Source organism: Cheilinus undulatus, linkage group 18, assembly GCF_018320785.1.
Source record: "Cheilinus undulatus linkage group 18, ASM1832078v1, whole genome shotgun sequence".
In the NCBI taxonomy this organism is placed as follows: Eukaryota; Metazoa; Chordata; class Actinopteri; order Labriformes; family Labridae; genus Cheilinus; species Cheilinus undulatus.
Window position 1 is genome coordinate 36,580,077 of NC_054882.1, and position 12,694 is coordinate 36,592,770.

Sequence of the window (12,694 nt, forward strand, 5' to 3'; positions counted from 1 at the left end):
TGGCATATTAGCCCAGTTTCATGATACACCATTGTTATGAAAGCAGCTTATAAAAGCTAAAGGCAAGCCTCAAAGAAATCTTGTGTTTAATTAAGCCATGTAAGTCATGGATTCCACAGAGTTCCAGATACTTTGGATGCATGGTGGCAGAGACTGCAGTGTGATTTGAGCTTTTCATGCATACTGACTTCTCCTGTGTATCTGCTAGGAGCTTATTGAGTACCTGCACTCCCATTCCCACAGTGCAGTTTATGCGGCCTCCATGTCTCCTCCTGTGGTGGAGCAAATCATCACTTCTATGAAGTGCATTATGGGAGAGGACGGCACAACAATAGGTGAGTGGTGCAACAATATGCACATTGCACAAATGAACGAAAGAATGACAAAATGAATGAGTGCCTCGGTAAACCACAATTGGATTCATGTTTTTAATTTTCAATGCACATCCTTGAATGTGCACAGAGTTAATATTTCTCATCTTCCCTACAAGTAACTTTACTCCAGTATAGCTGATCTAAAGCTGGTAGATTTCTGAATTCCTGCTATGAAATAAATGTACACCGCGTTCCAAATTATTATGCAAATTGGATTTAAGTATTCTTTTCAATTAAACTCATGGATGGTATTGTGTCTCAGGGCTCTTTGGATCACTGAAATCAATCTCAGACACCTGTGATAATGAGGTTGCCAGGTGAGCCCAATTAAAGAAAAACTACTTAAGATGGACGTTCCACATTATTAAGCAGGCCACAGTTTTCAGCAATATGGGAAAGAAAAAGGATCTCTGCTGCTGTAAAGCTTCAAATAGTGCAATGCCTTAGACAAGGTATGAAAACATTAGATATTTCATGAAAACTTAAGAGTGATCATCATACTGTGAAGAAATTTTTTGGCTCATTCAGAGCACAGACGGGTTCGTGCAGATGAAGACCTAATGAGGAAGGTTTCTGCCAGACAAATTCACGTCATTAAGAAAGCAGCTGCTAAAATGCCATTACAAAGCAGCAAACAGGTATTTGAAGCTGCTGGTGCTGCTGGAGTCCCACCAACCTTAAGGTGTAGGATCCTCCAGAGGCTTGCAGTCATGCATAAACCTACTATTCAGCCACCCCTAACCAGTGCTCACAAGCAGAAACATTTTCTTCATGCATGACAATGTACCATCTCATGCTGCAAAGAATCCCTCTGTGTCATTGGCTGCTATGCACATAAAAGGAGGAAGGAGAGAAACTCATGGTGTTACCCCCATCCTCCCCTGACCTCAACCCTATTGAGAACCTTTGGAGCATCCTCAAGCTAAAGATCTATGAGGGTGGGAGGCAGTTCACATCAAAACAGCAGCTCAGGGAGGATATTCTGACATCCTGCAAAGAAATTCAAGCAGAAACTCTCCAAAAACTCACAAGTTCAATGATGCAAGAATTGTGAAGGTGATATCAAAGAAGGGGTCCTATGTTAACATGGAACTTGGCCTATTAAGATGTTTTTGATTGAAATAGCTTTTGATTTCAGTAAATATGACCTCCTAATGCTTCAAATTCAACAAATGACCATTTTCAGTTCTTTACAACCTATAAAATGTTTTGAAACTCTTTTGTGCATAATAATGTGGAACAGTGTATTTTGAATTTTTCTATGTAAAAAAAAAAAAATCATTGGGAGGTTTGTTCAATAAAATTTAAATCATGCTCTAACAGTTGATGACTTGAGAATCATACTGACTGTCATTTGCATCCACTAGGAAAATCAGAGAAAAATATAATTTGCATAATAATCTGGAACGCGGCATAGTTGTGAATGAAGCAAGTTTCACATTGTTCCAAAATTAGACCCTGGAACTTTTTGTTAAAAGATTAATACATTCAGCTAACTTGACAATGCAGATGCACCCAATGTATTAATAATTATTGTGCATGGATAATAAAAGTAGTAACCTTTGTTTACAAGGTAACTCCTCAGGCCCCTTTAGGCTTGGAAATAGTACTCAGATATAATGAAATCCCCCTTAAATGTTTGAGTGTGTGACAATTTCCTATCTTTTTTAAAATACTTGGTTTTAATGCCCAGTATTGTTTCTAAACAATATAAAACTGGTTCTCAATTGTACTCTTTCCTCATGGGTAAAAAAGAAATGTGTCCTTCCACTTCTGAAGGAGAGTCTTAATGGTAGACTCCTTGTCTGTTCTTCACAAATATTAAAGATACTTTACAAGGACAAAGATACTGAATGGACATCTGTTTGTATGTTTTTGCTGGAGAAAAAACACAACCCTTGTTCTTTTGTCCTAAACACCACTAGGAGCCCTTGAATGTACCCTTTAAAAAAACTACAGAGAAAAATAAGTCAGCTACTGAAGTTCCCCACATCTAAGTGGCCTTCCAGTTCAAACAGTGCTCTGAAAACCTTGCTGAGTTTATTCGACATGTCTTTGATAGAAAAGCTGCTAATGACAAGGTCAAATATGTAAGCCCTTAGATTATTAAGCAATTGACAAATACAAAGTCTCTCGATAAAAAATGAACATGAATAATTTGATAAAAAAAAAAACTAAGAAAGAATTGGACTGAAAAATATGCAACTTACTTACCTAAGGTTTGTTTGAATTTAACAGTTTCCTTGGTCACCACTAGGTGTCAGTACATAATCACATTTTTGGGAAAGTCATTATCACAGAAGTCATTCAAGAGTGATTCCTCAACCAGGATCCATTAAAGGATTTTTATATCTGTTGGCTCAAACTGTATTATTTCATATTTAAATATTTTATTACAATGAACCTTTATGGTTCAGACAAACAATTATATCTTGAATGGTACTGACCCCAAATGGTTTCATATTTGACCTCGAAGATCCTCATTCGATTGCCAGTCTCACTGGCAATCATCTGTAATTGCAATATTGTGATAAAGTCACCATAATGCAGGCTTGATGAGTTAAAAAAGGATAGACGAAGTTAACTTCAAGTCTAGAAAACCAACAGTTTATTATGTTTTTTATGACTTTTGTTGCAATATCTGATCAGTCAGTTTGACTAAGAAAGTCCTTAGTCTGGAACATCTTTAATCCAAAAGACTGCTATTGAGAGTCATAAATATTAACTTATCCCCTTATACATATCAACACATTTTAACCCACCACTGACAGAGCAGCCAGAGCCATCAGAGGGTAAATGTTTTACCCAAAGACTCATCATCATGTGTCTGCAGGAGCTTGAGATCTTTTATTGTTTTGTAGCTGGAAAAAAATGTCTCAAAAGGAGTTAAGTCTTTGTGTTATTCACTGTTATTTGAGTCTATATTTTTCCTGAACTTTATTTTGGATTGTACTTAATATGACCAAAGTTTTAATTTTAGTTTACTGTACTGTATAGAATTACTACTTAATCTTGTAATTCATCAATTTAAACACTTTATAATCTTTGTAATATTTGACTGAGAAAATTTCATGATTTATTGCATTTCCTGGTAAATCTTATCTTTAAAAATATTTTCTTGTCTCCAGGCAGTAAGCGTGTACAACAGCTGGCAGAGAACACAGTCTACTTTCGCAAGAGGCTTCGAGAAATGGGATTTATAATCTATGGGAATGAGGACTCACCTGTAGTACCCATGATGCTTTACATGCCTGCGAAGATAGGGTGAGCCTTCACTGTATAGTGTTTACTGTCCAGCAGATCAGATTACCATACTAGATTACATTTTCTGTTTAAAGCAAATTATACTAGGCCGGATGAACTATCAGGGCAACTTGGCATTGCCCCAGGTTTCTTTGTTTAATCTTGATTAAAACGATGATTAAAAATAAAATAATAATATTTTTTAAATCTTGATTCCTTTAATCACCCAGGACTTGAGAAAAGCAAGGTAATGGTTCAAACTCATCTTCAGCAGGTTAATATGTTAGTTCTGAGTGGGAGAGGCAGCAGTTTGGGATAAAATTTACATCATTTTTCTGTCAAAAAATCCCAGTTACAATGCTTTTAACAACCTGCTGGTCACTGTGACTGATTAGTTGGACAGATTCACCCCACACTGAACAAATGCAGCAATTCACTGGCTGCTAATTTTCATTGAAGGTATAGACATGGGCAGATGACAGACTTTTAAGATAATCTGCTCAGCGCCTTTAAACTTTGTAGCTTTAGGGGGTGGAATAATCCCCTAAGACCATGTCACACATTTAACCCTGCCCAAACAAACCCTGGCCTCTGAAATGTTCAAAAACTTCGTAATAAAATTCAGTCACTCATATTTCTCGGCCCGTTTACATGTTTATGGCAATTTTATTTGAAAATATGTAGTGTGTTCAGACACAAATTTCTGATTTTTCCTTCACAGGGATAATTGGAGTGTTTATTGTTTATTTTAAATCTTTCCAGAGGGTGAGCTTAATCAGTGACTAATAATGGTAATAATTTGTAATCAGTAATTTTGCAGACAATAACTCTTTTTTAAAGAAAGAAAATTTGTATCATTCAAAATCTGTATCAGCAGGTCAGACCAGAAAAAAAAGCAGAAAGGACAGTTAGCCAGGTGGTCTTGAAAGTTCAGGTAATTTTTTATATGAAAATTTTGATCAATGTATTAGAAAGTGTTTACCGTAATTAAAAAAGTAGACTGAACATTCTAGGTAACTTCTTGACTTGATTTTTATTATTATTATTATTATTTTAAAGCACTGACAGGATTTTTTGCCACAGTTCTTTATAGTTGATTTTTCTGGTGATGTGAGCAAAAATGTCTTCCTTTGAAAAATAATGAGTCTATATTACAATAAAGTGGCAGCCTGCAACCTCCTTCACTTACCCAATCAGAAAAAGGCTAAAAGCCTGCTCCTGAGACAATGTTAGTTTGCATTTTCTTGGTTAATTACAACTGAGCAGCACAGGTTAGAGAGCAGGGAACTCCTTTTATTTTACTGTCACAATTTTTACATTTTTTCCACGTTTTAAGCTAACTCTTGCAGTGCTCTGAATGGGTGGAGTTATGGGAATTGTTGGTGTTGTACTAAAGTTTTTAACATTTTCAGCCATAAATGAGTTTGCCAATGGAACTGATTAATCTCCCAGCTCTATGTCCTTATAATATGATAAATATTTTATTTCATGTTGTCTGCTTCTCTAAAATTATACAATTATACAATATTCATCACTGAAGTTCCACAGAGACCTTAAATCAATTGAAAACTTTAAAATCTAGTCTTCTCCTTTTCAGTAGCTGCCACCCCCACCTCAAATTAGCCTTCCTCATTATACAGATCTATACCTCCATACAGAGAAAGGTCTATACATTAATAATGCCGTTAGACAGAAGTAATTGTCCTGATGTAATTCCTGTCTCCTTGTGCCGGTCCTTTCAGAGCTTTTGGCAGGGAGATGCTGAAGAGGAACATTGGGGTGGTAGTAGTCGGTTTCCCTGCCACTCCCATCATTGAATCTCGTGCCCGTTTCTGCATCTCAGCCGCACACACAAAAGACATGCTTGACAGGGTAAGTAACTGCTTTAGCACTCAGGAGCATACTTTTCAATCGCAGAGAAAATCCTTTTTGGTCTTTTGGCAAAGTGAGAAGACAAACATAGTTAATGGCCTAAAAACAGACACACAACCTTTCAAACTTTCTGGTTATATACAACTCCTGAAAAGTTGGTGCACTGTAAATGTAAATAAATGGCTTATAAATCTAAGAACCCATATTATATTCAAAATAGAACATAAACAACATTTCAGATGTTGAAACTGAGACATTTTAATATTTCATAAAATATGTTGGCTAATTTTGAATTTGATTGCAGTGGCCTATCTCAAAAACAGCAAGAGCAGGGCAACAAGAGGGTGGATAAGTACACCGCACCGAGGAAAAACAGCTGGAGAGAGGCAGAGTTTCTTAGAAGTAAAGATGGCAGATGTTCACCAATCTGTGAAAAACAACGTTTTAAATATCTGGTACTTCACAAAAATATTCCTCGATGTAAATTTGCAAAGACTTTGAATTCCCCCCATCTACAGTACATACTATCATCAAAATTTATTTAGGATTTAGGAGTGTGTGCAAGGGATGAAGCCAAAGGCAAATATTGGATGCTTGTAATCTTTAGGCCCTCAGGAAGCATTGCATTAAAAACTGCATTATGTTTCTGTACAGGAGATTGCTGCAGGAACACTTCCAGAAATCATTGTCTGTCAAAACAGTTGGCCAGACCATCCACAAATGCAGCTTACAGCTGTATCATGCAATGCCTTAGTCTTCTCTGGGCCAAGCTCATATAAAATTGACTGAGGCTAAATGGAAAACTCGTCTGTGGTCAGATGAATCAAAATTTGAAATTCACTTTGGAAACCATGGAAATCATGTCCTGTGGACTAAGGAGAAGAGTGGCAGTCCAGTGTGTTACCAGTTAACTTTTAACATTTCAGAAGTCTGCATCTCTAATGGTATAGGGTTGCGTCAGTGCCGATGTCATTGGCTACTTAAAAATCTAAAAAAGGCACTGCCAGTGCTAGAGAGTTTAGAGCAACACATGCTTTCATCCAGACAACGTCTCTTTCAGGAAAGGCTTTTCATATGTCTGCAAGACAATGCTAAGCCACATACCACATCCATCACAGCGACATGGCTTCACAGTAGATGAGTCTGGATGCTAAACTGGCCTGCCTGCCATCAAGACCTTTCACCAATAAAAAGCATTTGGCACATCAAAACACAGAAAATCTGGCAAAGATGACACAGAACTGTTGAGCACCTAGACTCCTACATCAGACAAGAATGGGACAATATTCCTCTTCCAGGAAATTAAGCAACTGGTGTCCTCTATTCCCAGCCATTTGTATACTGCTAAAGAAGAGGGGATGCTACACAATAGTAAATATGGTCCTGTACCTGCATTTTTTTAGATGTGTTGCTGCCATCAAATTCAAACTGGGCTAATACTTTTCATGAAATGGTAAAATTTCTCAGTTTCAACACAGATATGTTGCTTATGTTCTATTATGATTATATTTTTGGGTTTATGGGATTTGCAAATCACTGTTTGTTTTTATTTACCTTTTACACAACACCCCAACTTCTTTGTAATTAGTTTGATCTGTTTATGTCATAACCCTACCTGTTTTAAACCCCCTTTTTTTATTTCCCAACTGGGCAATTTTCACTTTCAAGTTCAACATCAAATGTTTGATATTTTGGTCATACAGCCACACACACTCACACTGTAGAGTAGAGCCAGAGGCTGATTACACAACTTGAGGACTTTGTTTCCTGATTGCCTCTGTGCAAACTGTTGGTCAGCATCTGTGAGCTCAAATGGCGGTAGTTGCAGTTACTTTCTGTTTTAAAATCGTTCTTTGTGAAATGAGTTGAAGTGAAAGTTTTCTACACTTGAATTTGTCCCCTCTAAGGTGAAAAAGGCTAGGATTATATTGTTATTTAACAATTAGAAGTAATTTTGGTCTCCAGCCTTGATGTAGAAGTTAATCACAAAATTAAGACAAGTTTTAACAGTTTCTGAAAACTTTATCTGCAAAACTGTTATTTTGAACGATGGTATCAGCATGATTTTAACAATCGGTGCATCACTATTTAACACGGTATTTCTTAAAATAACTAATAAAAAGTGAACACTTGGATTGTGCCCCACCGTTGAATCATAAAGTGTTGGCACATCAATAGTAAGCATTGGTTTTTCTCACACTGTGAGCTTACATCCACTCATGAGCGTTTGTAGAATTCGCTTGAACTTTAATGTATGCCAAGCCTAAAAAAACAAGGATGTAAATGCTGGTATTCCCTGAAGGCCATGCATACTAAAGTAATGACTTACACTACAGGATTTAGGTTATGAAATAATTAAAACACTATGGATCCAAGTTTGTTTGATGACTTTCTGTTACATGCAAGCCTGAAAGTCTGAAACAATTGATGCCACTAACAGACAGGTCTGTTGCTCTGATCCAAGCAGAATTTAAAGATAAGTAAAATTTAAGTAACTCAATACAAAAAATTAGGCTGGATCACTCTGCTGAGTACAAACAAAATGTTCACATAATTTCAATTGTATAGAGTTCAGCCCGCGCTCTACAATCCTCTGTCTTCATTGTATTGCTCTGTATAACTGCAGACTGTTCAGTTTGTTCAGTTTTTAGTGTTTTTGGCAACAAATTAGAAAGTCGCCCACTCACCTCAAACAAGGGTCTCTACTTCTACGATACTGAACTCACTGCAGGCCTGTCTGGTCTTCAACTTATATAATCAAACTCTATAGCCTTACCCCGTTTAACCTGAACAGATGTCAGATTTCTTAAAGATGTTGAACTTTCTCCCCTCTAAAAGGAATGTCCTCATCTGGCTGAAATGAACACTGTTTCTCTAGGCTTTATCAGGGCCTTCATGCACTCCTGCTGTAGTTGAGCTCTTCAAAAACACTAAAGTCAAATCTAGTAAAGACAGGGAGTGGGAGTATTGAAATGCTGTAGTGCTTTTATCTGTGTTCATTTTAAAATCTGTTTTTGTTAGCCATCCTCTCTGTATCATTCTATCTCACTTTGATGTGTCATGTCGAGTTTGTGTTTCTTTTATCTACTGTTTTGCACTTCTGCCTTCTAATTCAACACACCCACACAAAATTCTTGTCCTTCTAAGGACCTTTTATTTCATCAACCAGATTAATATCCAAACCATGAATCCTAAGGCAAATCACAGTTCTCAGAAAAACTGAAAATGCATTTAGACCGCTCTGGTTGAGGTACTTTAGAGCTAAAATGTACAGATGATATCATTTACGGTCAATGCAACAGAAGTCTACAATTGGATTGGGGCTATCACATGTACTCATCTCTGCTTTTGTTTTATCTGCATTAAGTGCCTCAAAACAAAGACACAGCATGATCTGGTAAAAGCTGATATACACACCATTTCGATAAGTAGTTTAGGAGTCAAAACATGAACTGAATAGGACAAAGTCTGAGTCACTTTAAGCCAATCTGGGGTGATCGCTACCATATTGAAAATGCTCTATCAAACTAGCTTTTGGTCAATCTAGTAACAGACAGAGGTGGAGCTGAGGTGGGCCTTAAGCTTCCTTAAAAATGGCTTCAGCACTTTGACTTGCAGCCTTTCCCCTGGCTATGCAGTACACTCCCCTCCAAAAGTATTGGAACCGTGGGCCCAATTCCTTTTTTTTTTGCTGCAGACTAAAAACCTTTTTGGTTTGGGCTCAAAAGATGAATATGAGACAAGAGATTCACATTTCAGCTTTTATTTCCAGGCGTTTACATCTTGATCTGATACAAAACTTTGAGATATCTTTATTTGTTTGAACCCACCCATTTTTCATGTGAGCAAAAGTATTGGAACATGTGGCTGACAGGTGTGTTTTGTTGCCTAGGTGTGTCCTGTTACATTGATTATTAAAACGATAAATAGTGTTGAATGTCTACACTCAGTTTCAGATTTGGGTTTGAGGCTACACTAGATGATGCTAACCACTCATTAGCAAGAAGAACAGGAAGGGCAGGCTGGAATTTGCCAAAAAGTCCAGAGACCGACCTCAAACATTCTGGGACAAAGTTTTATGGACTGATCAGACAAATATTAACCTTTACTAAAGTGATGGAAAGACTAGTGTTTGGAAGGATCTGTTCCTGATCCCAAACACTCAAGCTCATCTGTGAAGCACAGTAGAGGTAATGTCATGGCTTGGGCTTGCATGGCTTCTTCTGGGATGGGCTCATTAATCTTCATTGATGATGGAACACATGATGGTAGCAGCAACACAAACTCAGAAGTCTACAGAAACATTTTGTCTGCCAATTTAAAGAAGGTTTTACCAAACTGATTGGGAGATCCTTCATCATGCAGCAAGATAATGACCCAAAACACACTGCCAAAACAACAAAGGGGTTCATCAGGGGCAAGAAGTGGAAGGTTTTAGACTGGCCAAGTCAGTCTCCAGACTTGAGCCCACTAGAGCATGCATTTTAGCTGCTAAAGAGGAGACTGAAGGAAGGAACACCGAAAAAAAAAAAAAAAAAAACGAAAAATATCTGACAGAGGTTTCAGTGAGAGCCTGGAAAAACATCACAAAAGAAGTCTGGTGATTTCAGTGGGTCCTGGACTTGATGCAGTTACTGCAAGGAAAGGATTTCCAAATAAATATTAAGTCTTTTTCACTTAAAGCTATTTTAAGTCTCTTTGTTCCAATACTACGCTCAACTAAAAAACTGGTGTTCAGTTACAAATAAAGCTATCTCCTAAGTTGTATATCATATCCAGACATAAATACTTGGAAATGAAATCTGAAATGTTTATCTATTGTCTCAAATTCATCTTTTTGTGTCAAACCCAAGTGTTCTCAGTCTACAACTAAAATAAAGGAATTGCTCCCATGGTTCCAATACTTTAAGAGGGAACTGTCGGTGTGACCTGCGTTGTAAAAGTGCCTAGAGTAGTCAGAGGATTAGAAAAGTTCTATACAAGCTCAAGTCCATTTACTATAAAGACATGAACTGCTCTTACCACAATCTTTTTGTGTTTTTGAAAAAGCAACCTTGATCTAGCTGTTGCAAAACCAAACAACCTTGTCATATGTGTAGATTCATAAAGATTCTGCCATGTGACTTAAATGCCTCTCTATCAGGCACCAACACATTGTCAACGTCGCTTTGTCAACTTTATTTAGTCACCCTAAAGTTGTTGAAAGGTTGATATTTTTTAAAAATCATACTCTCTTGAGATATTTATTCTAAAGTTTAAACCAGAATGTGTACTGGCTTCTGTTTAGATAACATATCTGTATAAATGCATTGCCTCCAGGCAGACTGATGACACATAAATAAAAGAATTTAAAAACTGAAAAGTCTGGGTCCATCTGGGGCATCAGAGTTGGTGGTGTTTCCGTTTTGGCCCATGTTTGAGATTTAATCTTTTAAGACAGGTGTGCTCAGTGCGGCTTTAACATTTGCTCATGTCACATATTGACATTCATGCTGACAGCTTTTTTCATGGTATAAATGTCTCCACAGGCGCTGAGTGTCATCAGTGAGGTAGGAGACCTTCTTCAGCTCAAGTATTCCCGTCACAGAATACAACCGTCTTTGGTGCGGCCCTTTGATGATAATGTGTATGACGACATTGACGACTGAGGAAACACTCCCGAAGTGGCACGAAGCAGAACAACCTAAGAAAAGACAGAATGCTTCGTGGGTCACAAGTCTTCCACAAGGACAAAGATATTCACAGGTGGTCTTGTCACCAGCTTGCCATTATATTACCCCCCCCGACAGAAGAACATGCTAAAAAATGTGTCTAATTTGCCTTACTGAAGTGCGAAACTGAAATGACCATGCTGAAAAACTGCAAATCTGCTTTCTCCTGTGTACACTTTACTTTTATTTTTACTTTTTTAAGTTTAAAAGAAAAAAAGTTGTACTCTGTACTCTGCAGTGCTTGGTGATTTTTCCTGTTACATTTGTGGATATGTTACTGAACAAATGGATGAATGTCGACTTTCCAAGTGTCTCTCAAATTGCAAGCTGCTGTTTTTTTTTTTTTTTATTATTCTTAAAGTGACAAATTAAAAAAACTTTTAACATGACTGAAGTTCAACTTCAGTTTCCAGTTAGCATACAGATAAGTAATCATAGCTCAAGGCCCCAATATGAATGTCACCTGATAGCCTATCATTAAATATCAAACAAATTGATAAGGACTTGAACCCCTATCTGCCCTTGGTCCATTTTATTCTTTTTTTATGGTTCTTAAAAAAAAGATAAGCAAGTTTACAAAGTTCTGCTGCAGACAAGTAAAGGTTTAAATATTCATTAATCCTGTCTTTACATTTTCGAAAATAACCAGAATTTTCATCACACCACCTTTTTGTCATTCCGTTTTTTTCTGCTGTTGTTCTCATCGTTAAAAATGACTGTGAGGAGTAAGATGGCCTCCTTCATGCAGTTGTTTTCATTAGTCTGTAAATGAGGTGAATGGCATAGTGCACTTAAAGTGTTACCTTCACAAAGGTTCGTTACAAAGGCAACACATTCACTTTTTATCACTGCACTGTTTTATGTTGTATTATCATTCTTTCATTTTGTTCTTTGTCTGTCATGGCTTCTAGGTTAAGCTGGCTGAATTATCTGCTCTATTAAACTAGAAGAGCGATATCAACAGCCAATAATAGTGGTATCAATTTTTATTTTTTTACATTTAAAAAAATTTGCAGATAGCATATTCACAAAAATGTCTTAACTGGTTGGCTTCATTGTTTTATAAAAAGCCAAGTCAGAAAAAAAAACATGAAATTACTTTTTATTACTTGAGAAATGCATCTGCCTTAGTTATCACCAAGACACTCTGCCAAATAAATGATAGTATATGAGCATGTCAAAAAGCCCTGCACTATGATTAGTTTTACAGATTGTACTGCCATGTTTTAAACTTGTGACTTGTAAAAGCAGCTTTTGATTCAGAATTATAATGCTGTTAAAAAGAAAAATTATGTGTTCTAAATCTTGCAATACAAATTCAAACCATAACTTTTTGTAACATTTTGAACTGTGTTTGCCACTGCTGTCATGTTTCTTGTTGCCATCATTTTCTTGACAAACTTACTGTGCAGTTTTAACATTTTACAGGAACTACACTGCGTTCCAAGTTATTATGCAAATTGGATTTTAGGGTCATAAACATTCAAGTTTTTG

The 12,694-nt window shown here is 36.8% G+C and overlaps 1 protein-coding gene across 1 annotated transcript in view; it reads left to right on the plus strand.

Annotated features, from left to right (window-relative positions):
• Positions 1-12,694, plus strand: part of LOC121526753 (serine palmitoyltransferase 2-like) — a 34,561-nt gene extending 21,867 nt beyond the window's left edge. Inside the window, exons 9-12 of the mRNA XM_041813465.1 lie at positions 209-335; positions 3,503-3,638; positions 5,360-5,489; positions 11,018-12,694. Coding sequence (XP_041669399.1) covers positions 209-335; positions 3,503-3,638; positions 5,360-5,489; positions 11,018-11,137 — 513 coding nt within the window. The 3' untranslated portion in view covers positions 11,138-12,694. The remainder of the gene's footprint in view (positions 1-208; positions 336-3,502; positions 3,639-5,359; positions 5,490-11,017) is intronic.